Here is a 25,475-nt window from a genome sequence, read left to right on the forward strand (position 1 = left end):
TATTCTTGTGTTATGTTTGTACTACTTTTGTTTACATGTGTTATGTAGTTGCGCTCATGTTACAAATATTATTTGTTTACGATTATGTAATCCCCCCCTTCAGACAGGGTTCATGGCCTAATCTGAATAAAAACATTCGCATTCACATCCCTCTGTGTGTGTGTGTGTGTGTGTGTGTGCGCGCAAAACTGGGTGTACATGAACCCTCTTTTCTCCCAATACCCTTCCCCTTCTCTGTACCTCTCTGACTGCTTCTGTTGTTTTTTGAATGAAGGAAATAGAGAATATGCTAAATTTAGAGGGAAATACGACAAAAGCTCAAGTCTACACTCCTCGAAGAAGAAGAAGAAGCTGTAGAAAATCGTCAATTTTTAGTTATTGGGAAATATGGATGCTTTCCAGTTCTCTGCGGATGAAGTTCCAGCCTCAATTGCTATGGCTGGATCTGACGGCGCTCCCATAAAGATGCAGCCTATATACATGGTCAGATGATTTGGTGGAGAGACACTGGTCATGATCTTGCCAGAATCATGAATGTGAATTGCTCGGACGGGGTATTATCCGGTGAATGCTTTCGGGTGGGTTTTTTTTTTATGATGATTCAACGTCTCCACATTTCGTGGGTCATCTTGTATGATATATTTGTTGGTCAGACCTGTCCGACTTTGATCATCGAACAGCAGAGGAAGTAACTGCTGTTCAGACTATCTGGGCCAAAATTTGATTACAGTATGGAGTGTCTCGCCCAAGCTGCATCCTCACTCTTACGGCCAAGAGGGCTTTAGGATAGTCGACGTTGGGGTGGTCCCAAAAGGCCAAGTAGCCCCGAGCCCTGGGCTGCACACTAACAGCCAGTGAAATCATGCCTTCTAAACTGAGCGTCATTGTCCATACAGATCTCACTTTGCCATTGGCCCAACTGTAAGGTTGCGTCAAATCTCTGATCATGCCCAGCATTGAGCTCCTCAACTATGAGTCATCTTACCGGTAATACTTCAGAAGGAATGCATCATGGATATCGATACCTTCAGCCAATGCTTCCACCACTGATGTTGTCTGTTTTTGTTTCTCTCGGTATTTCGATTTTGTTGGGGAGGGGGGGTGGGGGGGGGGGCATTCTTCGTTTATATGGCAATACTATGCACGTGCATTCTTTTGCCTGTGTGTGCTTTTCCATACATAAAATAACATACGCATATTTGTGCATTTGAAAATGTGTGGTCAAACAGACATGTGTCTATTTCTCTTTCCCTCTCTGTAAGAAAGCCTCGATTTACAATACCACTTTCGTTTGATTTACCACTTTTGTTTGACAATATTTCATAAATATTATTTGCATTAGGGTGGTATATATCAAGTCGTCTTTACACTGCAAAATTGCGTTCATATGCAAAAGCAAACAGCGGAGTAAAAAGTTTTCTCCATTTTCGAAATCGTTTCTGGAAGACAGACATATAATATTACTTAATCATTCTTCATTTTGAAACGAATGTTTACTCATTTCTAACAGCCTGAATCTAATTACGCTATCTTTATGCTGTTTATTCGTAACTAGTGGGTTTTTTGGTTGGTTTGTTTTTTTTTGTCTGGAAACTCTTTTAAATGGATATAATTATTCTGATTTGTGATTTCCATCTGGATGCTATATTTACTGGAACGAGAAAGGAGTCGATCTTTATATTCAGTTATCAAAGCATACTCATAACCAACACGGAATGACAAAACTAAACAATATCAAATCAATTTTCAGTCAGCGCCTTCTGTAAAATTAATGCCCCGTTAAAGTGACCGGATTCGTGCTGTAACAAGAGTATTCCACATGCCTGTCTGCATGCATATTCTTGACATCAGTTGTTCGATTATTTTCAGCCAATACATATCTTACTGATATAAGTTCTGATCCGCAATAAACATCTCCCAGTTTCCCTGTAACTTGATTTGTTTGTGGTGGTGGGCATTTGGAAATCTCTACTATTGGTTGTTGATTTTTTTTTTTTTTTTTTTTTTTTTTTTTTTAAATAGATATTGTCTTCTTGTATTCCCCATACCTCGCCTGCATATTTCAGAATCGGTTCAATTTGTGTTGAATAGCTTCCCAAACAGGTTTATATCGATGACTTTTTGTTTGATTTTCACCGCAACCTCAATATTTGTGTCTTTTTGTGCGCTTCTTTTCCTCACAGACATTACAATAAAACACAACTAACACTCGGTCAAACTGAAAATAATTCCTAAATACTGATAATATACACTTGTCACCTTTCCCTCTTCATCCCTGATGCCCAAAATAATCAGACTGTCATGTTTGTTTCTGTCAAGTTTAGAAAGACAGGGAGACAGAAAAACATCGATAATGGCAGTGGCCACGATACACATTTTCTGATGTGTTTAACTCACTCAGTACGGCCAGTCCTCTCTTCTCCTCTACACAGACCCCTCGGATGACCAGTGGGCGTCTGAATGACCCAACCTTTAGCTTCCGTCGTCAGAATTGTGGTATTCTTTGTCAACGTTCACCTCTTCAGTATAAGAGCCTTCCTCTTGCAATATTTTGATGATGGTAATTGGGGTGAAACGCTGTTAACGTCGTCTCTTTCGCCGTTCGTATGGAGAGAGTTAAATACAAAGGCCCATATAGTAGGGACCGTCATTGCTGATTGAACAAGACATTACCTCAAACAGATCCTGTGTGAGTTCCAGATGGAAAACTCGTGTTACTGGTTCGGGCTGAGTTCTTGCAAGATTTTACCGGCATGTTAAATAAGTACCAGCATGCTTGTTAGAAATTTTTGTGGAAGTGGTTCAAATGCCGGTATTCACGATAATTTTACGGGCGAGCGAGCGAGCGGTAGAGAGAGAGAGAGAGAGAGGGGGGGGGGGAGGGATTTAATAGGGAAGAGTGATGGGCAACTGGGAAAAAATACAACAAAAACACCGACAGCGGTAGAAAGGACATTAAGTGATAAACAACTGTATGTATATGTATACATATATATATATATATATATATATATATATAGGTGAAGGTGTGGGTGTATTTCCCTGCACACACACACACACACACACTCACACACACCATCACAACATGAACTCAACGTGTGATTCACGATTTCTATGTGCACATAGTCTAATGCTTGTGTGTGAGAGTGTGTGTGTGTGTGTGTTAGATTGAGAGAGAGATCCACAGGCAGGGAAAAGTGAATTTTGTTCACTTCGTGCGGTGACAACTTCCATGCTTCTCACGCTAACAAAACTTCAAAAGGTGCACACACACACACACACACACACACACACATGATATGAGCGCGTGCGTTTGCGCACCCCTCCCCCCCTTCCCCACCTCACACATACACACATCGAGAAGGGGAGAGAGAGAGCTTCAAGCAAAGAAAAGCGAATTTCTCTCACCTCACTCTGTGACAACTCCAACGCTTCAGAAACGCATAAACGCACCAACACATGCGCACGCACACATATGCATACACAGAGAGAGCTGCACAAGACGAACTCAACAAGTGATTTACGATTACAGTGTGTGAGCATGGACAAATCAGAAAACACTTCGGTAGTCAACTCAGCACACACACACCTGCATAAGATGAACTCAACACGAGATTCACGACTTCAGCGTGTGCATGGACCAATGAGAAAACACTTCGGTAGTCAACTCAGCACACACACACACCTGCATAAGATGAACTCAACACGAGATTCATGACTTAAGCGTGTGCATGGACCAATGAGAAAACACTTCGGTAGTCAACTCAGCACACACACACCTGCATAAGATGAACTCAACACGAGATTCACGACTTCAGCGTGTGCATGGACCAATGAGAAAACACTTCGGTAGTCAACTCAGCACACACACACCTGCATAAGATGAACTCAACACGAGATTCACGACTTCAGCGTGTGCATGGACCAATGAGAAAACACTTCGGTAGTCAACTCAGCATACACACACATACACACACAGAACAGAAGGCTGCTCGCTGAGTCAATACAACTCGAACTCACCATTCTCGCAAGCAACACCCCATCCCGAAAAACAACCCCCCCCCCCCACCCCCCCCCCACCAAAAAAAAACAACAACAAAAAACAAAAACAAAAACAAAAAAAACACCAGCTAACCAACCAACCAACCAATCACAACAAAACAACAACAACAACAAAAACATTCTCAAGAGAGGATACGGTTGTTTCATGTGGCCGTTTCATATTCATCTCTGAACTCAACATGTGATTCACGATTTCAATATAACAGGGACCAATTGTTAACAACGTGAGAGAGAGCCGCTCCAGATGTCATCACGTGATATACGTTTATTCTGCGTGAGCAGTGCTGATTGAGAGACACCTTCAAATTCAGCATGTGATTCACGTGTGCAGGGACCATTGCTGCCAGAGAGAGGGAGAGAGAGAGATAGAGAGATCCAGAACTCATCATCTGATACACATTTCAATCTGTGTGAGCAGAGGTCATTGGCTCATTGAGAGAAACCTTAAAATTCAGCACGTGATTCCCGACTTCATTGTGTGCAGGGATTATTACTGCCAGAGAGAGAGAGAGAGAGAGTCTTCATGAACGTCTGGTACAACCGTTGTCTGCATGCAGCGTCCGCTTACATCTTCTCGGTTTTATTTTCTCTTGAAAATGATTGAAAAGGAGATAAATATCCGGTCAGATAAATCTTTGCAACGGAAACACACACACACACACACACACACACACTCACACACGTCCGCATGCAAGCACACATGCACGCGCGCAATCGATCACACGAAAATATACTTGCGTGCACAGGCATTTTCACATACACACCACTTTTAAGCATCAACTAATAAAAATACACAATATCAGTAAAAACACACAATATAGATGAATCGCATTAATGCTTGAGACTGAACAAATTTCACTCAAACCAATCACACACACACACACGTGTGACCTTTAAGTTTTGTGAACGTTTTCCATTTTCTTGAGCGTCAATTTGGATCATTTGTTTTGTCCTTTCACTTAAAAAATAGCATGGCTCTTTGCATAGACGGGAAAACGTAAATGATAGAGAGCATGTCTATGTTCCCCCCAAAGAAACGTTTTTGATAGGTCCATGTTTCCCAGGTCTATATGTATGTATGCCTAATCATTCATATACTTTTGGGTGCTGGCCACCAGTGGTCAGTGGTAGCAGTGGTCAGTGATGGTCATAGAGAGAGAGCATACGTTGAGAAAAATCAATGACCGAGGAAGTAGTGACGTCAACAAAATGAAAGTCTAGACTTGAATCCAGGCAGACGGGAGCAATAGGGTTGGACTTTCAATCTGAGGATCCCCGGCTTCGAATCTCACCTGGTGGGTAAATGGTGGAGATACGCAAGCAGAAGATCAAATACGCACGTTAAAAATCCTGTAATCCATGTCAGCGTTCGGTGGGTTATGGAAACAAGAACATACCCAGCATGCACACCCCCTAAAACGGAGCATGGCTGCCTACATGGCGGGGTACAAACGGTCATACACGTAAAAGCCCACTCGTGTACAAACGAGTGAACGTGGGAGTTGCAGCCCACGAACGAAGAGGAATCCAGGGGGGGAAAAGTTATTTATATATATAAAAAAAAAGATTTAAAAAAAAGTGGACGTGTCCCTTTTCAACATGGACGGCAAGGTGGTGACTGATGCCAGATGGTGCGGAGGTCCTGGAGAGGCAGCTTCACTTGGCCTTCAACCAGAGGACTCCCTTCACACCTGTCCAACGTGTGCACCAGGACAATATCATACACCGATCTTCAAGAAGGGCGAGTGACATTGTTAGTTAAAGTCCAGCTGATCAGGACTGTTCAACTAAAAAAAATCCAACCGCGTTAAAAACAAAACTCACATCTGGAAGAGAGAGAGAGAGAGAAAAAGAAGCGAAACACCTCAACTGCAGAGGGCATCTGAGTTCGGAACAGAACTTCAGAAAGTGAGGAAATACCCTGAAAACCAGTTCATCGATGGGGTTTGTGGGGATGGGTGGAGGGAAAGGGGGGGGGGGGGAATCACAGATTCCTCGAACATGCCACTGTGATAGTCACTGATTTTTCCAAGGCCTTTGAAAATGTGTCGTATTCGGTGCTGTTCCGCAAAGTGATTCACTGCAGGCAAATCAACTTCTAGATAAGCCAACTTCCTGCCAATCCGAATACCGTGACCGTAATGACTGACTCTGAGACCGGGAAAATTGTTGTGATTAAAAATACATTCAGGTATTCATTCCCAAGACCCCAAACCAAAACTACCCGACAAAACCATTCAGAGACCTATACCATTACTGTATTAGCAGGTTCTCTCCTCACCCTCCTCGCCTTACTCTTACAAGTCTACCGCAACCCCACATCGATACAGATCTAACAGACAGCCCGTTGATCAGAACCATCTTCAATGTAATATGTTACCGTCACAAATACTACAGGAGGATGTCATGAGAAAACCATATTGCGGATGTAAAGGTTGTATGATTTACCTGGGAATCGTTTGTGTTGCTGAAATGTTGGGGTGCAAAATGATCATATGTAAATCTATCATTCTATGTAAACACTGGATTGGTATAGTTTTCACAATTTCCTAAACACATAATCTACCATAATAACAGACTGTTACTATCATTATCATAATTACTGATATCAAATTCTCATTTTCTTTTAGAGTCGTTAACCCCTGGAATGCACTACCTCAATCAGTTAAATTTGCAAAATCTGAGAATGAGTTCAAGAACCTGATTGACAAACTGCCCCAGCTAGAAGAACTATTTTATGGCTATGATGAGTAGAAACCCCATTAGTACGACCGACCTACGCAAAAACAATCAATACCAAAACCAAGAGGAGACAAATATTAGACCTCGCGGTCTAGGTGTAACCAGACACCGTCCCTACTACTACTGCTACTACTACATTAGGCATGTACATCATGTGACTATATCGCAATCATGTCCATACAAATGTATGAAAGCGGTTGTTGCTGTCGCATGCTGGCTAGATCTAGATCTATATCATTTAACAGAGCATGCTTAATGAATGACAGAACAAATCAATTCAACAAGTTCAGTTCACTGACACGCAAAACAACTCGAACATTTTCCTCTTACCTGCATGTCTGTCTGCTCTTAGGCGTAACTTTCATTCTCACTGGCATTTGATGTTTTTGGAGAGAACTGTCCGACTGGCATCGTGGATGTGCAGATCAGTTTTCTTTCGTTGATTTTTGCAGTGATGTTGTCATCTCTATGTTCAGGTTCATCTTCCACAAAGGAAAGTGACATTTTTGCAGTTTATATCGCATGATCATTCCTTGTTTCTTTTTGTCATATCATTTAATACGCTACTTCAGTGATGGTCAAGGTTCTGTATATCGAATTCATGGTGGGTTTTTGACCACAGTGCATTGCTAGATCCACAACACATGAACATCGTGTCAAGTCGAACGCACCGAAATTAATCCTGTTTCCCCTTGACTGGTGACACCTGAACATCAACACGAATTGTGTCTTTTTGTTAACAGAAATTGTCCATTATTTTTGGTTAACGACTAAAATGTTTTGCTCAACCTCCCACCCATAGTTTCGGTTTCTCAAGGAGGCGTCACTGCGCTCGGACAAATCCATACACACTACACCACACATGCTTGGCTGATGACTGAAAGAAACACAACCCTATTTGTGTACGGATCTTCCGAACCTGATTTTGCCAGAGGCAACAATTTTGATGCCGTAGGTTCTTTTTCAGTGCGCCAAGAGCGAGCTGCCTGTCTGTCGACTCATTCGAATGACAAGACAAAAACTTGATTTTCCAGTCAAACGTGGGAGAAAGGGCAGGTCTGTTGTCTCATTCGAATGACATGACGCTGCGCTTGATTTTCCAGTCAAACGTGGAGGAAAGAGGGTGACCCGGAGACCGGGATTCCAATCCTGGCCCTAAAGGACAGAGTCTTCCTGTCGGTGACAAACTCCGAGAGAAGATCCGCATCAAACAACTGAAAGACAAAGTCTGCAGTCAAGTCTCAAATTTCTGCAAGACTGTCACATGGCCCGAAACAGCACGACGAGATCCTCAGTTGAAACAGTACTGGTTTGTCCGTCAAAATCTCTCGGTGCAGGAGGGATTGCTGTTGTTTCAGAGCCGCATTGTCGTTCCAACAGACCTGCAAGAGGAAGTTCTGCAAAATATTCACGAAGGGCATCAAGGTATAGTGAAATGTAGGGCGCTGGCTAGACAATGTGTTTGGTGGCCAGGCCTCTCAAAACAAATTGAAGAGAAAATCTCCAGCTGCAGCATCTGTGAAAAGGAACGAGTTCATCACCCCGAACCACTCAAACCAACAAAAAACCCTGACTATCCTTGGCAACGTGTGGGAATGGATCTGTTTGAGTACAAAGGTCGAAAATATCTGCTGATAGTTGACTATTTCTCAAGATGGATAGAAATATCTCACCTGCCAACAACCACATCAGTCTCAGTGATTTCACACTGCAAAGCCATCTTCGGAAGACAAGTTTCAGTTTCAGTTTCAGTAGCTCAAGGCGTCACTGCGTTCGGACAAATCCATACACGCTGCACCACATCTGCCAAGCAGATGCCCGACCAGCAGCGTAACCCAACGCGCTTAGTCAGGCCTTGAGAAAAAACAAAACAAAAAAAACCTAAATAAATAAATAATAATAATAACAATAATAAAATAATAATAATAATGATAAAATAATAATAATAATAAATAAAAAAAATAAATAATAATAATAAAAATAAATAAATACAATAAAAAGAAATAAGTAAATAAATAATAGATAAATACATTAAAAAAAAGAACTACTACTACTAATAATAATAATATTCATATGGCGCAAAAACTTGATGAAGTCAACTATAAGCGTACTAGTCCTATCTTTTGTTTTGTGGGTTTGTTTGGGGGTGCTATTTTGGGAAGAGGTGGGTTTTAAGGCCAAGTCGGAAGACAAGGCATTCCAGAAACTGTTGTCTCAGACAATGGACCTCAGTTCAGTTCCAGAGACTTTGCTAAATTTGCAGAAAAGTATGGTTTCGCCCATCTGACAAGCAGCCCCCTTCATCCTCAAGGAAATGGCGAGGCAGAGAGAGCAGTACAAACTGTGAAGAACTTGTTGAAGAAAGCTGAAGATCCAAACATCGCTCTTCTGAACTACAGAGCTACACCTCTACGACATGGACTGAGTCCAGCTGAACTCATGATGGGAAGAAAGCTGAGGACGAAAATCCCCTGCATGCCAAGTCATCACCTTCCAGTCAACAGAAACTTTCTTTCAAAAGTTCCAGGAAATTGATGCTCGCATCAAACAGAAACAGAAAAAGAACTTTGACCGTCGTCACAGAACAAAGTCACTGGAGAAAGAAGAGAAGGTGTGGGTGAAAACTCCTAGAGATGAAGATGCAATCGTAGTCAACAAACCGACATCATCCTCGTACACTCTGAAAACCCGTACCGGTCAGCAAAGGAGGAACAGGTGGCGGTAATGTTCAACTTTAGAATACTAAACTCAGGGGGGCTGTTTAGACGAAAAACAAAGGGTGTCTTAGGCTCACCTCGATGCGCTAAGTTGAATGGAACCCTCAGCTAAGCTGTACGACCACTACTTTCCCATGAAACTGCGACAATTTTATAAACAGTAAGCTCAGCCGATCACAGCCAGAGCAACCACCTGCAAGCCATTTTGACTGCGATCAAAATGGCGTGCAGGTGGGGAAGGAGTACTCAGCTTACTGTGTATTTGTCGCAGTTTCATGGGAAAGGAGTGGTCCTAGAGCTTAGCTGAGGGTTCCATTCAACTCAGCGCATCGAGGTGAGCCTAAAATACCCTTTGTTTTTCGTCTAAACAGCCCCCCTGAGTTTAGTATTCTAAAGTTGAACATTACCCAGGTGGCACTTACGAAGACGATACGAGGCATACAAAGAACCAGAAGAAGCTATTACTACGTCAACAGTTCCAGAAGAACCTGAACCTGAACCAGAACCTGGGCCACTACTCACAACAAATCCACGAGGTTGTGAAATGAGAGAACAAACTGATCTGGCCACTCGTACGAAATCAGGAAGACGTGTGAAACCTCGAGATATTCTGGATCTCTGACAGTACATATTGGTCATGATAATTATTAGATCTAGTTTCAGTTTAAATGTTGGTGTTGAACAAAGTTGACGTTGAATTTATTAGTTTACCGTTCAGATGCAGGTACACTGATCGAACAGGACTTCTTCTTCTTCTGTTGTGTAGCCACAATCAACACGTTGATTATTTTGCCACATATTGGGGGGTTTCCGCAAACCAGTTGCTTGGAAAAAAAAAGTTCTATGTGGATTGATTTTATACGTGTTTGGAAGACATCTTGCAGGTAAACATTTACTCCAATCACATTCGCACTCTCCCTCCTGCCCACTAACTGGATCAGAGGGGACGAGAAGTGACAGGCAGGCATCCTGTTGATGACCCCTGGCACCCCCCGCCGCAGCGCCCTCCCTCCAGCACTCCCCCTACCCATTGCTTACCTAAACATTCACTCTCACATTCATACCCGACATTGCTGTAATTTATGGTTTTGCCTACTCTTGGAGTTTCGCAGCAGCGATACGTGACTGGAACAACCTGTCTGAAACAGCTATAGCAGCAGACACCTTGGACACCTTTAAGTCTAGGGTGCCCCCCAGTCAGTAGTTAATTAGATAATAGGTCTCCTAACCCACCCACCCCTCCTCCTCCCCACCCCCTCTCTAACCCCAATACTTTTGGGTTTTTTAAAATTTATTTTTGGGGCCCTGCTGTCTTAGATCAGCAAGGGACCGGCTAGCTCGGAAGGGCGAAAAGTGAAGTAATAGTAGCCTGCCGGAGAACCCACTTAGAGCAGGACTAGGTTTTCATCCTCACTAATAGGTCTGTCGCTTTCTGTGGCTTGTTTTTCTTTCATCGCAACCCAACAAAAACGGTGTAAAAATCGAATTGATGATTGTGGTCGTCAACGCAGTGAAAGTGAAAGCGATACTCTCAAGAGTGGCGACCTTGAGGCGAGAGGTGACTCTGCTTTTGAAGCTGCTTTCGCAGTAAAAGAGTTTCAGATGATCAGGTGGAGATAATCACAGCATGACCCTGCCATGCACAAGTTGGCGAGTTCGACTGATGTGCTGCAAACCTTGTCAGACACCTTTTTTTTCAACAAAGTAAAATAGCCTCTGAACTTTATATAAATTGTCATGCTGTTAACATTTTGTTTGCCATTTTATCTACTTTCTTTAAACCCATTTATATCCTTAAAAAAATCACTTTCTTTCACTCAACTTCAGAAGGGATTTAAAAAGTTATTTCTTGCTTTACAAAATGTAAAAAAGACAGATATATGAGTGACTTGAATTACAAAGAACTTGGGTATGGATTTTTAAATCTATATATCTGTCTGTACATGATATATACTATGTATTTTTGTCATTAGTTTGATTCAATATTGCTTAATAATAATAATAATAATAATACCATATAAACAAAACTACTAATAATTTCAAGACTAATGATAATAATAACAATATATAAACATCCACACACTTTGATTTTTTCTTTTTTTGTGTGCACTTATCAATATTACAATAATGATTTCCAGTTATCAAATGAAAAAAGTGTTGACGGTGATGTAAAATGGAAAACTAGCAATAATAATTATGTTTGTATTTCATGTGAATACAACAACAAAAATCACGATTCACTCAGATATACCCAGATAAAAACAAAAGCAAAAAGCAAACAAACAAAATCAAACTAAACACCACATACAAACACTAGCTTGCGCACGCACACACACACACACACACACACACACACAAAATTGATCTGGTTTTATTTCCAAACAACAGTTACTTCGCAAGCACTTACTCAACATTCAGTCAAGTCTCCAACATTTTTAGCATGATCATAAACTCTTGGCAAATCCATCTTACAATGCATGTCTAGTTGGAGAAAGATCAAAGATGTGTTCAACCATAATAATGATTTGAATATGAAAATCTTCCTCCGCATAGTACCATCATGATTATCCTCCTCCTCCTCATTTACAGAAAAATGACAACAACAACAAAAAGTCCTAATTTCTGTGGCTTTTCATGTCCTGTTCTCATGGTGACCTCTTTTTTTTTTTCTTTTTTAATAATAATTTCCCTTCTACTTCATGCTTGTGATGAGTCCCTATCAAGGTCTGATACATATTGATAGAATCAAGGGGATTATTATTTGGGGTGAATGGGAGGAGGGGGATGGTGGCGGTCTCCACTCCAGGACAGATACTCGCAAAGTGTGGCTCAACAATTGAAGTGATAACTGTTGTCAGTTGAACCTTAAAGTAGGTAAAGTGTCCTGTGATTGTTGAATAAGAACAGGTACTACTGAAGACCATCAGAGTGGCTCAGCAGCAGTGCAGGGCCTCCGTTGGAGAGTGGCTTAATGCCAACCCTGCCAGCTCCCTGTCGACGCCTGGCACTGGGACTTCAGCACATGAATGAGCTAACAGTGCTGTGTGTGTGGAGTTCAGGATAAGCAGCATGGGTGTAGTGGTACCCAAACTCTGTGGGCAATGAGGCCGCACAGAGAAAAACAAGAAGAGAATACAGTGTTTCCTAGATCTTCCAATACAAACACGAGACAGAGATATAATCTCTCTGCATAGTCTGCACACAACACATCTCTTCAGTCACCAGCCCCTATCATGGGTACCATCTCTTGAGAGAGTTTTCAGTCAGAGTATGTCAAAGAACAGAAATGAAACTGAAGAAAAAAAAATGATGTCACTTATGTTTTGGTCTGCAAACCTTAGCTGCTCTTGTTTATATCCAAGCTGTCCACAGCGTCTGTATCAGTGCAGTGAATTCAAGCTCAAGACAAAACCAACAATATGGCAATTAATAAAACCAAAAATAATCTGTCCTTGTTACTGGAAATCCAATAAAAAATGTTAATCCACTTAAGTGCATATGAGCTCTTGAGATATCACTGCCATGGTATCTTTCAATACAATCTGTCATCAAACAACTTATTAAAAAAAAGAAGCAAAATTAGAGTACTATTCATGAAGAATTCTAAAAATCACACCCACACCACTACTACCCACACCTCCCAGTGAAAATAAATCTATTTATTTTCAAGAAACACAAACACACACACAGAATTAAAAAACAACAACAACAAAAAACAAACAAAAAAACAACATCAAAACACATCAGAAAAAAACACAAAAAAACAAAAAAACCAGCTGATGTCCAGGCACTAACACAACAAAACAAGAGAGAATTTTAGAAGGTGAAAGGGAGATTGATATGACAAAATGAAAGAGGTACAGAGAAAAAGGGAAAAAAACAAAGTGAAAACAAAACAAGAGCAACATAAAAGAGGAAATTATCTTTGCACAAGTACCAGAAGACAGGAAGAAGCGTATTGCTTTCTTTGGAAGAAGAGGAATGGGCAGGGAGAGAAATAGGGATCTGAACTTGCCACACAGGAAAGTCCAGTACTTGGACTCCTTCTTCTTTGTTCGTGGGCTGCAGCTCCCACGTTCACTCGTATGCACACGAGTGGGCTTTTATGTGTATGACCGTTTTTACCCCCACCATGTAGGCAGCCATACTCCGTTTTCGGGGGTAGTACTTGGACAAACGGTAAGGAGAAACATCTGATATAGAGACACAGACACAATGCAGTGGATCTTTTTTTTTTTTTCCTCCACAACTTTGGTTCTCTCCTCAATTTGCAGTGGTTCATAATGTTGAAAAAGAAAAAAAAAAAAAAGAAAGAAAAAAAAAGCCCACACATATGCAGGACAGTTTCAGTTTCAGTAGCTCAAGGAGGCGTCACTGCGTTCGGACATATCCATATACGCTACACCACATCTGCCAAGCAGGTGCCTGACCAGCAGCGTAACCCAACGCGCTTAGTCAGGCCTTGAGGAAAAAAAAAAAAGGGAATAAATAATAGATAAGCTTACACAAATAAATAAATAATAACTATAATGTTAAAAAAAAAAAAAAAAAAAAAAAAAAAACAGTGATAGGGAAGCAAAATATGTCAGACAACTCTGCAGTGGATTTCACTTTTTCTCTGACAATACAAACAATAATGATACAACAACAACAACAACAACAACTACTACTACTACAAACTTGGCATCCTTCAACCTTGAGAGACTTTGGAGTTGTGCTGTGGGTGATGTTTCTGGCACAGCACTGGCTGTGGCCAGTCATCATCATCATCATAATAATAATATAAACTAATAATACTAATAACTAATACTGCCAATAATACTAATACCAATACTACCACTACTGATAATAGTGATATTACCACCACCACTACTACTACTACTACAACTACTACTGACTACTACTACTACTACAAAAATGAATGACATGTTCTTTCCATCTTTCTTGTTCTCAAAATTCAGACTAAAATTCAATGCAAACTTCAACTTCCAATTATATCACCAGAATAATATTCTATTTAAACACAAAATCAATTGAAAATACTGAAACAAGATGAAAGGTACAATATCAAAGCCTGAATAAAGACAAAATTTTGGGAGATATAGTTGCTATATGTAGTTACTGAACTGACTGACTCAACAGACTGAAGTTATATAGTTGTTATGGTTGTCCCCAAATATATAATGACAATGGTATTCCATTAAATTTTAAACTTAAAAGTTTTAAATCTTGAAAAGAAAAAAATCAGAAAATGTACAAATAAAAATATCAATCATTTTAAAACAGTAAAGAGAAAAATATATTTCAGGATATACCAAACAATATGCCCTTGGTATTCAAATGTGTAGCTGCCTGATAAAGCTAACTGTTTTGTGTAATTCTTCTTGATCTGCAGCCGGTGTATATACAGGAACTCCCAAGATATCCTGGCACTTTTTTTCTTTTTCTTTTTTCTTGATATTCAGGGATTTCTAATAACTATGGAATGTGTCTTAATGCTGTGGAAAAGTGTAATGGTACTTCACCAACCGATGGTGACTTACAGTCACAGATTCCTCTGACAAAGGGATCAGGGTGTGGATGCACGTGTTGGCAAGTCTTAACTCACTCACTACGGCCAGTCCTCTCTTCTCCTCTACACAGACCCCTTCGGATGTCCAGTGGGTGTCTGAATGACCCAACCTTTAGCTTCCGTCGTCAGGATTGTGGTATTCTTTGTCAACATTCACCTCTTCAGTACAAGAGCCTTCCGCTTGCAATATTTTGATGATGGTAACTGGGGTGAAACGCTGTTAACGTCGTCTCTTTCGCTGTTCGTATGGAGAGAGTTAAGGACTGGCAGCAGTTGCTGGAGATGAAGAAGATCATGACCCAATCAAAGAAGGTAACAGTCCAAGTCCTGAACCTCCTGGTATTAATTCAACTTTAATTTCAGTGTCCACTTCCAGATTTTCATTCAATTTTTCTTTACAGGGCTGGAAAAAAAAAGATGACAAAATCACTGCATAAAATGCTTTTATGTTACAAATAATGATTTTTCATTTTATTTATTTTAAATGTCATTTTTCTCAGATAACACAATTCACCCATATGCCATCGCAATACCTGACAAAAGCCTGCAGCTGTTTCTTTGGAAACCATGCAGGATCCAAAGACGTTGACACTCTCACAAGTTACAGATCCATTCTAATTCAACATGTAATGCTAATTTTTCAAAGCCAACACAGAATTATACAAACATCTCATTGGGTCACCAATACATCTCCCGTTAAGATCTGTCTGACAAAATACACGTAAAAGGTACTGCAGTACAACTTTCAACAAGGTACATAAAGCTTCTATACACATCTCAACAGGAAATGAAAATGTGATTGATTTACTGATAGTGATTTTTACACAGATATAGAACAGAGCACATAGAACAGGACTTGTGATACCAGTAACAAACAAAGCCTTCAAACTCACATATAAAGATGCCATTATACTTTCCCTGTCACTCTTTAACAACCTATCAACAAACATAGTAATACGACAAACATTTGTTTGCTTACATGGCATAATACAGCTATTCATAGTGAACAATTTTGTTCATTGAACAGTTTTTTTTTTTTTAGTTTAGCTTTGTTCCTGCTCACTCTTTTACATGCTGGATTTTATTTTCCTTAAAGAGAAAGAAGTGCACGAGTGAAGTTGTTCAAATTCCTACTTACCTAGTGGCCAGCTGACTTCCAGTCACCCAGTATAATCTAGTGGCGTTATACAGCAAAACAAGCCACATCATTGTAAATGCAGTAATACATATACATATTTATTTTCCCACTGGTTCCTATGGCTGTTTTCTGTCCTTCTTTTTATTTGTTTGTTTCTCTTTTTTTCTTTTTCTTCTTCTTCTGCGTTCACTCGTATGCACACGAGTGGGCTTTTACGTGTATGACCGTTTTTAACCCCGCCATGTAGGCAGCCATACTCCATTTTCGGGGGTGTGCATGCTGGGTATGTTCTTGTTTCCATAACCCACCGAATGCTGACATGGATTACAGGATCTTTAACGTGCGTATTTGATCTTCTGCTTGCATATACACACGAAGGGGGTTCAGGCACTAGCAGGTCTGCACATATGTTGACCTGGGAGATCGGAAAAATCTCCACCCTTTACCCACCAGGCGCCGTCACCGTGATTCGAACTCGGGACCCTCAGATTGACAGTCCAACGCTTTAACCACTCGGCTATTGCGCCCGTCATTTTCTTTTTCAAAAAGCAATGTTTTGCAAATAAGCTTCTGTGTTTTTATATAATTTTTTTTGTTTTTGTTTTTTCCAACAAGCAATGTTTTGCAAGTAAACTGACTGTGAATTCATATATAGGATCTTTTCAATCAATACATATATATTTCTAAACCCCGCCCCCCCCCCTCCCCATCTCTCTCTAAATTATGCATTACACACACACACACACACACACACACACACCGACTCCATGACTGAACTCTGAAACAATAAACTCAGAGACACAAATAATAGCTACAGCATTCATGGACATAACAAAGTCAGTACATTATTAAATCTATAAAATGGGCTAAAACACAATCAGAATCATCAACCAAACTACAGACAGGGACAGATTTTCACCTGAACTGCCCCTCATTACAGCACTAAAACCTGACGTAGGAAAAACAGTATGTCAAAATAAAATCAAATATCACATATTAATGAAAAGTTGTGATTTCTATAAACAACACTCCATGTTAAAACACAAATCAAAGCCAAGTGGCAATAGATTAAATAATTCATAATTACCCCCCGCCCCCTCCCAGAAAAAAAAAAAAATTCAATACTATAAATCTAAAAAAAAATCATTGTGTTGCAAAACACCATGAAGATGTTTTAAGAAATAAGTATCTCGATATCTCTACACGCTTTTCTGTGTTTTATCTTTACTGTCTTAGTATCCATGGGTTTGTTCTCAGCATCCACAGAAGTGTTTGGTGTTGATCTGGTTCACTGACCTGAACAATGTAAACTAGCCAGAAACTTGTACCTGCATTGTTCATTCAATCAATCAATCGTCTCCCGAAGCGTTCTTTGCTTTTGCTGAGAGGTGACCAACCTGGAGAGACCTGTGGAATGGTGGCCCCGTGGTAAACCATCCGCCTAGGAAGCAAGAGAATCTGACTGCACAGGATCAAATCCCACAGGCGCTAGTATCTCCCCTCCACCCCCGATCCAGTACGCCTTGAGTGGTGGTCTGGATGCTAGTCATTTGAATGAGATGATAAATCAAGGTGGCATGTGCAGCCATGTCGCACTTTGAGCATGTTGAAGAACCCACGGCAACAAAAAGGTTGTCCACTCTGATATATTTGTGTATGTGCAAATATGACTGAAGCCTGACTGACGGATACAGAAAATGAATGTTGAGTGCCTGAAGGCAGCTGTCGGTTGGCTCTACCCAGGTAGATGACTCTTGTGTTTGTAAAGCATTTAGAATTTTGGTCTATGACCAAAAGACATGCATGCATCATACAAGTATCAATGATAATATTGATAATACAGATAATAACAACAAGAAAGAAGAAGAAGACTAATAAAAAAATTTCAAAGTGAACATCTGGAATATCATCTATCAAACTGCTCAGATAGAACTTCGTTGATGTAATACTATTCCCCCTCAAAAAGGTTAAATCCTCAATGATTCAATTTACCATACTTACACAGAATACAGAAAAATAAAATGAAGATTATCATATGGGCTTACTTTTGACAACCTACACACAGAGAGCCCAGCAGCAACTATTTACATCTGGGCCTCAGCTGTAACCTGTTCTAAAGATGTCACAAAAACATTTCAACCAGACAGTTCCAGATAATATATGGATATCATTTCATTGACAACATGAAACCAAACAAAGGTACATGTATTTACAGCAACAAGTGGGTAAACAGCATGATGGTGGTATATGTCTCAATTTTCATTTCTCTACAGGTGGGGGGGGTGGGGGGGGGGGGGGGGGGGGGGGAATCACTGCACGGGAGGAGGAAGAGACAGTATTGTCAAAACACATCCACATGCATACACCGGAATTTATTATGGAATTTTTCTTTGTGTTTTCTATTTTGTTCCTCTCCTGAACATTCTTCTTTATATATATAAAAAAAAAAATTAAAAAAAAAAATCTTCTACAGACTAAAACCCAAAAGGACTTGGAATGAACGGACAGGAAACAGATTCTTTTTTCTCTCTCTCTTTTTTTTTTTTCTTTTTTCTTTTTTTGGTTTGTTTGTTTGGAAATATCTGTACCATACTGAAAAATGCATGAGAATTAGAAAACAACGACAAAACCTGTCTACTTTCATACTTTGCAAACACTTCTTTTTTTCTTCTCCTTTTTTTTTTTTTTTTTTTTGCACAACAAAGGAAAATGTTATATGGTTGAAAAACAACAACAAAAAAAACAAAAAAACTGACAGCTAACTGTCCTGATTTCTGCCTTTTAACAAAACTGTACTGTTCACAAACAGCAAGAAAAACTGTGTGAAGACATATGTGATCAGATAAAGACACCATATCATATACACCTTTTTTTTTCTTCTTTTTTCTTTTTTTAACACAAATTCAAAATCATTTTGCTACATTTCAAGTAGTCAAGTGTATGCCGTTCAGTCTTAGAAAACATCATACAGAATCTGAGCACCAGTTTATACACCAAACAACTTCATAACTATTAGGTTTCATAAAATATATTGATTGAAAATTGAAACAAATCTTCAAGGTTTTTTGTTTTGCTTTTTTTAATTTTTTTTATTTTTATTTTTTTTATAGTTTCTTTTCTTTGCTCGCTTCTTGTTTAAAAAAGAAAAAAGAATTTTTTTCTTCTTTTTTTCGAAAAAAAAAAGGACATAGTCAATAGTTTCAACAATGACAATAAACAAGAGCAGTCTGAAACACTGTCCTGCTTTTCTGATGGTTTTATTTATTTTCTTTTTACATTATTAAACTAATTCTAAAATGTAACATACAAATTAGTAGTGGATTGAGTGCATGAATCACTCTTATTTTTTTCTTTTCGATGGAAACAAATGCACACAAAGAAAAACTGCTAGTAAATTCTTAACGAATAAAATCCACTGTATCTCCTATTGCTCTGCTGACATTTCTGACAAACAGTAAAAACACATGTGAAGATATCAACACAGAAATGCAACAAAAAAAAACACACCAAAAAACAAAAATCTTTCTACCATCTTCCTGTCACACATGCACCATCACACAGACACAGACACACAGACACAGACAAACACACACACACACACACACAACGAACATTGTTACACACACACACACACACACACAACGAACATTGTTACACACACACACACACACACACACAAGACGAAAATTGTTACACACACACACACACACACACACAAGACGAAAATTGTTACACACACACACACACACACACACAAGACGAACATTGTTACACACACACACACACAAGACGAAAATTGTAACACACACACATACACACACACACACACAAGACGAACATTGTTACACACACACACACACACAAGACGAAAATTGTTACACACACACACACATACACACACACAACACTTCACTGACACACCACTATATATCCTTAACAGTGAACTGACTGGATTAGATCTAAAGCAGATCAAAGCATGTCCACATTCTAACATGCTCTGTAAACAACATCACTGATAAAAAGCATACAACATGAAGTATGTTCATGATGATTCATCAGACCCAATAACTGTGGATTTTCAACATGTAATAATAATAATAATAATGGATACTTATATAGCACACTATCCAGAAATCTGCTCTAGGTGCTTTACAAAAACGCTTTGTTAACATAAAACATTACATCTATGTTACATACACACACCAAAATGTGACTACACACACACACACACACACACACACACACACACACTGCATACATACATTTTAATAATACATGTGTATCTAACAGCTACCCTAACACATACGCACACATAGGCAGGCACAAACTTACATAAACTCACGCACACACAATACACATTCATATACATGCATGTAGTTATGTACACATACGTATGTATACATACATAGTCAAGCACAGCTAACGCAAAGGAAGTGGACCTGCCACAATTGAACTTACTGCTGAGGGAAAAGGTGAGTTTTGAGACGAGATTTAAAAGATGCGAGGGAATCAGAATGACGGAGGTTATCAGGGAACTTGTTCCATGTCTTCGGCGATTGAAAAGAAAACGATCTGTGTCCATAGGTCTTACTTCTGACGTGAGGTATCCTGAGAAGTCGAGTATCAGAGGAAGAAAGGAGCTGGCGAGACAGGGTATAGATATGGAGGAGTTCAGAAAGATACTTGGGGCCAGATCCATTGACTGCAGAAAAGGTCAGAGTGGATAGCTTATAGTCTATTCGATCAGAAACAGGCAACCAGTGGAGAGACTGAAGGAGAGGAGAAACATGGTCAAATTTAGAAGCTCTGCAGATGAGTCTGGCAGCGTTATTCTGAATTCGTTGGAGTCTGTCTAATAGATATTTGGGAAGGCCGGCCAAAAGAGAGTTTTATATGTGTCATATAAAATTACAGACAATGTGCAAGTCATAAGCACTGGACAGAAACACAGAGGTGGGAAGAATTCAAGAAGTACCAGGCCCAGAAGAGATCCACAACTGTGTTCGAAGAACACTGTCAGCTTTAAAAAAGTGATCTTCTGTATGTAAATGTCATAAAAGTACTCCTGTGCACTTTTTTTTTTTTTTTTTTTTCCTAATTCTGATTTGGAAATATATCTTAGGACTAAATAGATGTGAAATTAATAAATGAATAAGTACACATCAAATCATGAGATTGTGATCATACTGAAAATGATAAATATGCGAATGATAACAATAAACAAATATAAACACAAATGGACAGTGAATTAAAAACGATGAATTGAAATCACACATGTATACACACATACACACTTACCAATGTAAATCAAACACACATATACAGACATACATGCACTAACCAATGTACACACACACATAGAGACACTGCTTGAAGTAAACACTGGGATTACTGGTTCCACTGCTCATGATACTGTCAATATCAAAAAGCTATAAAAAAACAAAAAGAAAAACACAAAAAAAACACACACACACACACACACACACAAAAAAACCCCCAAACATCTCTGATGCATTCTTGACACTTTTATCACACATAATTTTGGGGTGCACACACTCAGGATCTCTCTCTCTCTCTCTCTCTCTCTTCTCCCACAGTATTATCTTCATGATTCAGACCATCTTTAGTCTGGAAAAACACACACACACACACACACACACACACACACACACACACACACACAAACCACAATTTAATATTGTCACCTCTACTAGGGTGTAGAAGATTACATAAAACATCATATTTAACATTTTAACTGAAAACAACAACAAATGAATAAAACAGAAAAAAGGGAAATAATTTATCATTGGATAAACTCCACACAAATTCTCATCACTCTCGCATATGGTCGTAAATGAATACAAACTTCACTTTTTCCTTATATTGTTCAGGTTCATAACTAAACTTCAGTGCCATTCAACAAGAAATGCCCTCCTCGTGTGCACTGCTACACCCTAAACAACCCCAACAGACATCGAAACATGTTTTCGACAAGTTCATACTAGATGAAACGTTTCCGCAGCAGAAAAAAAAAGGGAAGCTATTTCTGAAAAAAACATAGAAATGTAGAAAAGTACAAAGTGATCTTGAGCTGCTGAAAATGCCTAAACAATGCTTAGAAAACATCCAGTGAAATCAGATGAAATCAACTGTGCACAGAAAGTGATTGAAATGTTCTCTTAACTCATTCTATTCCAAGTACATCGAAATAGTCTCTTTACTCATTCTATCCAAGTACAAGTTAACTTGTACCATGATCACTTCTCCTGCATGTGGACCAGGTACAAGTATTCTCATACCAAAATGAGAAATATGAAAAATGTTACATGGGCTGTCTGAGTGTGTATGTGTGTGTGCCTGGAATCTTATTGAATGACACAGGAAACGAATGATGAGCGCCCAGTGGCAGCCATCAGTCAGTTCTACCCAGGTAGGCAGCCTGTTGTGCAAATGACTCCGTGTTTGTAAAGTGCTTAGAGCTTGGTCTCCGCCCAAGGATAGGCGCTATATAAGCATCCATATCAAAAACACGATTAATCTTATTCAGTTTATTCTTACTTGGTGCAGTTAGCATTCTAAGCTGAACCATTTACGGATTTTGGAAGCATGAGCATGAAGCTTTGTTGGAACAGTGAATCACAATTCTCCATTGATTTTCGCCATGTTAGTGAACCACCATACTTCTGACTGCAGTGGTCTATATAGTGCTGGTCCAGGGCAGCTGCAGCAGGCAGGTGGTTGTGGGGTAGCAGGTAAGTGAAACTGGACAACTTTTCATGTGATCTGAAAGATACTCTCCAGATGTAAACCAACAAAAGATGTCAAAGAAATGGATACCTTTCCAGATATGAACAAAAAAAAAAAAAGTAAAATAATGAACACCCCATGGATATAAATATAAAACATGTTAGAAAATGAATGCCTTGCAGATAGAAAATATGTATCATGCCAAAAGATGTATACTGTTTAAAGCCTAGATAATCTTTGGACAGAAATGAAATGACATGTTAAAAAAACAAAAGAAAGAAAGAAAAAGTGACTCAGTTCTGAAGCCTGCACTGTTCACTCTTTTCTCCCATATCTGAGCATTCCGTTCAACCTGTTATGTCCTTAACAGAGTTGCATAAGAGAGAGAGGGAGGGAGAGAGAGAGACAGTGTGTGTGTGTGTGTGTGTGTGTGTGTGTGTGTGTGTGTGTGTGTGTGTGTGTGTGTGCATGGACATCAGGTGCATACATGCGCATATGTGAAAGTGAAAAGGAAAGATCACACATGAAAGAGGAAAAAGAAAAAAAAAAGAAAGCAAATTCTGTGTAAAATACTAGTGCAGCTCAAGTTCTCATCACCATGTGTGGAATATCAATGGCAATAATTTCAGTTATGCACAATATTCATACCTTTGCTTTCATCTATAAACCATCGCAGAAAAAACATATTCCAGGTTCATCAAATGTAAATATAAATCAAACATATACATGATGATCGCACTTTTTTCCCATTTCAGTTAGCCACAGAATATGAAAAATTTCATATGTGCTACAAAAAGTTCACCAGAAAAGCTTTCAAGATGAGGTGGAAATTCAAGAAGAGACCAATACATATTACAGGGTATATAACTACAAGACATGAATAACAACTAAATTCTTTTTTAAATTCTTTTTTTAAAACACAAAATCAATATCGGTACATAACATCTGATTCTGAATGTCCTAAAATTCAAAATCTAATCAAGTGTAAATGATATATTTTTACTACTATTATGACCAACATCGCAAAAACATGGTTGTACATACTGTGAACATGTTTTAAAGCATCAATGAAGGTGGGCAGGATTGACTTCCACAGCATCAATACAAGAGGGTACATACGTGGCTTAAAGACAGTGAACATGTGCTATACTGCTTACAGAGGAAAAAACTTGTTTCAGGAAGAAAACACACATCTGTGGCTGAAGTTTGTGGGGAATACAGCCATCGTTAGCATCTCAGACATGTGATAAAACCATAGTATTATCAAACCTCAGATTGCTGAACAGGTTGTCAGCTATATATACGACTTCCCGATCATTGTAGAAATGTTACACATGTGTATCACCCACAATCACAACCCACCCTCCCTCTTACCCCTCACGTTACTGATCAACCACAATCGTCCTTTGCTTGTTAAAAAATATTCGGATTTCCCCTTTTTCAGCGCCGTTGTGAACCCAGCTTGTAGATGAGACATGGTAAGCTGGGCTGCACTGGTCATCCACATATGTGCTCACCACACTTCACATTTGTCCTTGGGGTTCATGGGGCTTCCTACAGGACAGCCCCACTCCCGGGCAAAAGCCTTGGAGTTGGACAGCGTTCCAATCACCCTGCAAGACAAAACGGCAGTGTGCAGATTACGTGTCATGCAGCAACAGAATGTATTTTCTTTTGTTTTGACCGTTCGCTGCTTAACCTCATTGAGCCCTGCACCCAAGCATTCAGCGTCAAAGTTCTCCACTTTGGAATGGTTTTTGTGTTTCTACATATGCATAAAGTACAATGGGAACTAACTTGTACAGTATTTTCGGATGTGTCGACAAATAATGTGGAGGAAAAACAGGATATTTTCTGTGTTTTTTTCCACATCAGTATCACACGGAAACCTGCCAAGGCTGTAACCTCCCCAGAGTTGAATGGGTTAATGCTGAATATACTGTTTTTCCTCCTCCAGATTACTTGTTGACACACATCCAAAAATACTGTAGAAGTTAGTTTCCTTTGCACTTAATACATATGTAGAACCATGAAAAAATGACGGGCGCAATAGCCGAGTGGTTAAAGCGTTGGACTGTCAATCTGAGGGTCCCAGGTTCGAATCACGGTGACGGCGCCTGGTTGGTAAAGGGTAGAGATTTTTACGATCTCCCACGTCAACATATGTGCAGACCTGCTAGTGCCTGAACCCCCTTCGTGTGTATATGCAAGCAGAAGATCATACATGCACGTTAAAGATCCTATAATCCATGTCAGCGTTCGGTGGGTTATGGAAACAAGAACATACCCAGCACGCACACCCCCGAAAACGGAGTATGGCTGCCTACATGGCGGGGTAAAAATGGACATACACGTAAAAGCCCACTCGTGTGCATACGAGTGAACGCAGAAGAAGAAGAACCATGAAAACCATTTGATACATGGTGAGGGTAAAAACAATCACACATGTAAAAAGCCCACTTATGTATTAGAGTGAACATAAGAGTCAAAGCCCATG

At 39.6% G+C, this 25,475-nt stretch overlaps 1 protein-coding gene across 7 annotated transcripts in view; it reads right to left on the reverse strand.

Annotated features, from left to right (window-relative positions):
• Positions 1 to 18,763: 18,763 nt before the first annotated feature.
• Positions 18,764 to 25,475, reverse strand: part of LOC143287468 (endothelin-converting enzyme homolog) — a 177,336-nt gene continuing 170,624 nt past the window's right edge. For all 7 annotated transcript variants that reach the window (XM_076595472.1, XM_076595474.1, XM_076595469.1 and 4 more), the window contains one exon: positions 18,764 to 24,591. In XM_076595472.1, the coding sequence (XP_076451587.1) occupies positions 24,492 to 24,591 (100 nt within the window). In that variant the 3' untranslated portion in view covers positions 18,764 to 24,491. The remainder of the gene's footprint in view (positions 24,592 to 25,475) is intronic.

The sequence above is a fragment of the Babylonia areolata genome, chromosome 11, assembly GCF_041734735.1.
Source record: "Babylonia areolata isolate BAREFJ2019XMU chromosome 11, ASM4173473v1, whole genome shotgun sequence".
Lineage (NCBI taxonomy): Eukaryota > Metazoa > Mollusca > Gastropoda > Neogastropoda > Buccinidae > Babylonia > Babylonia areolata.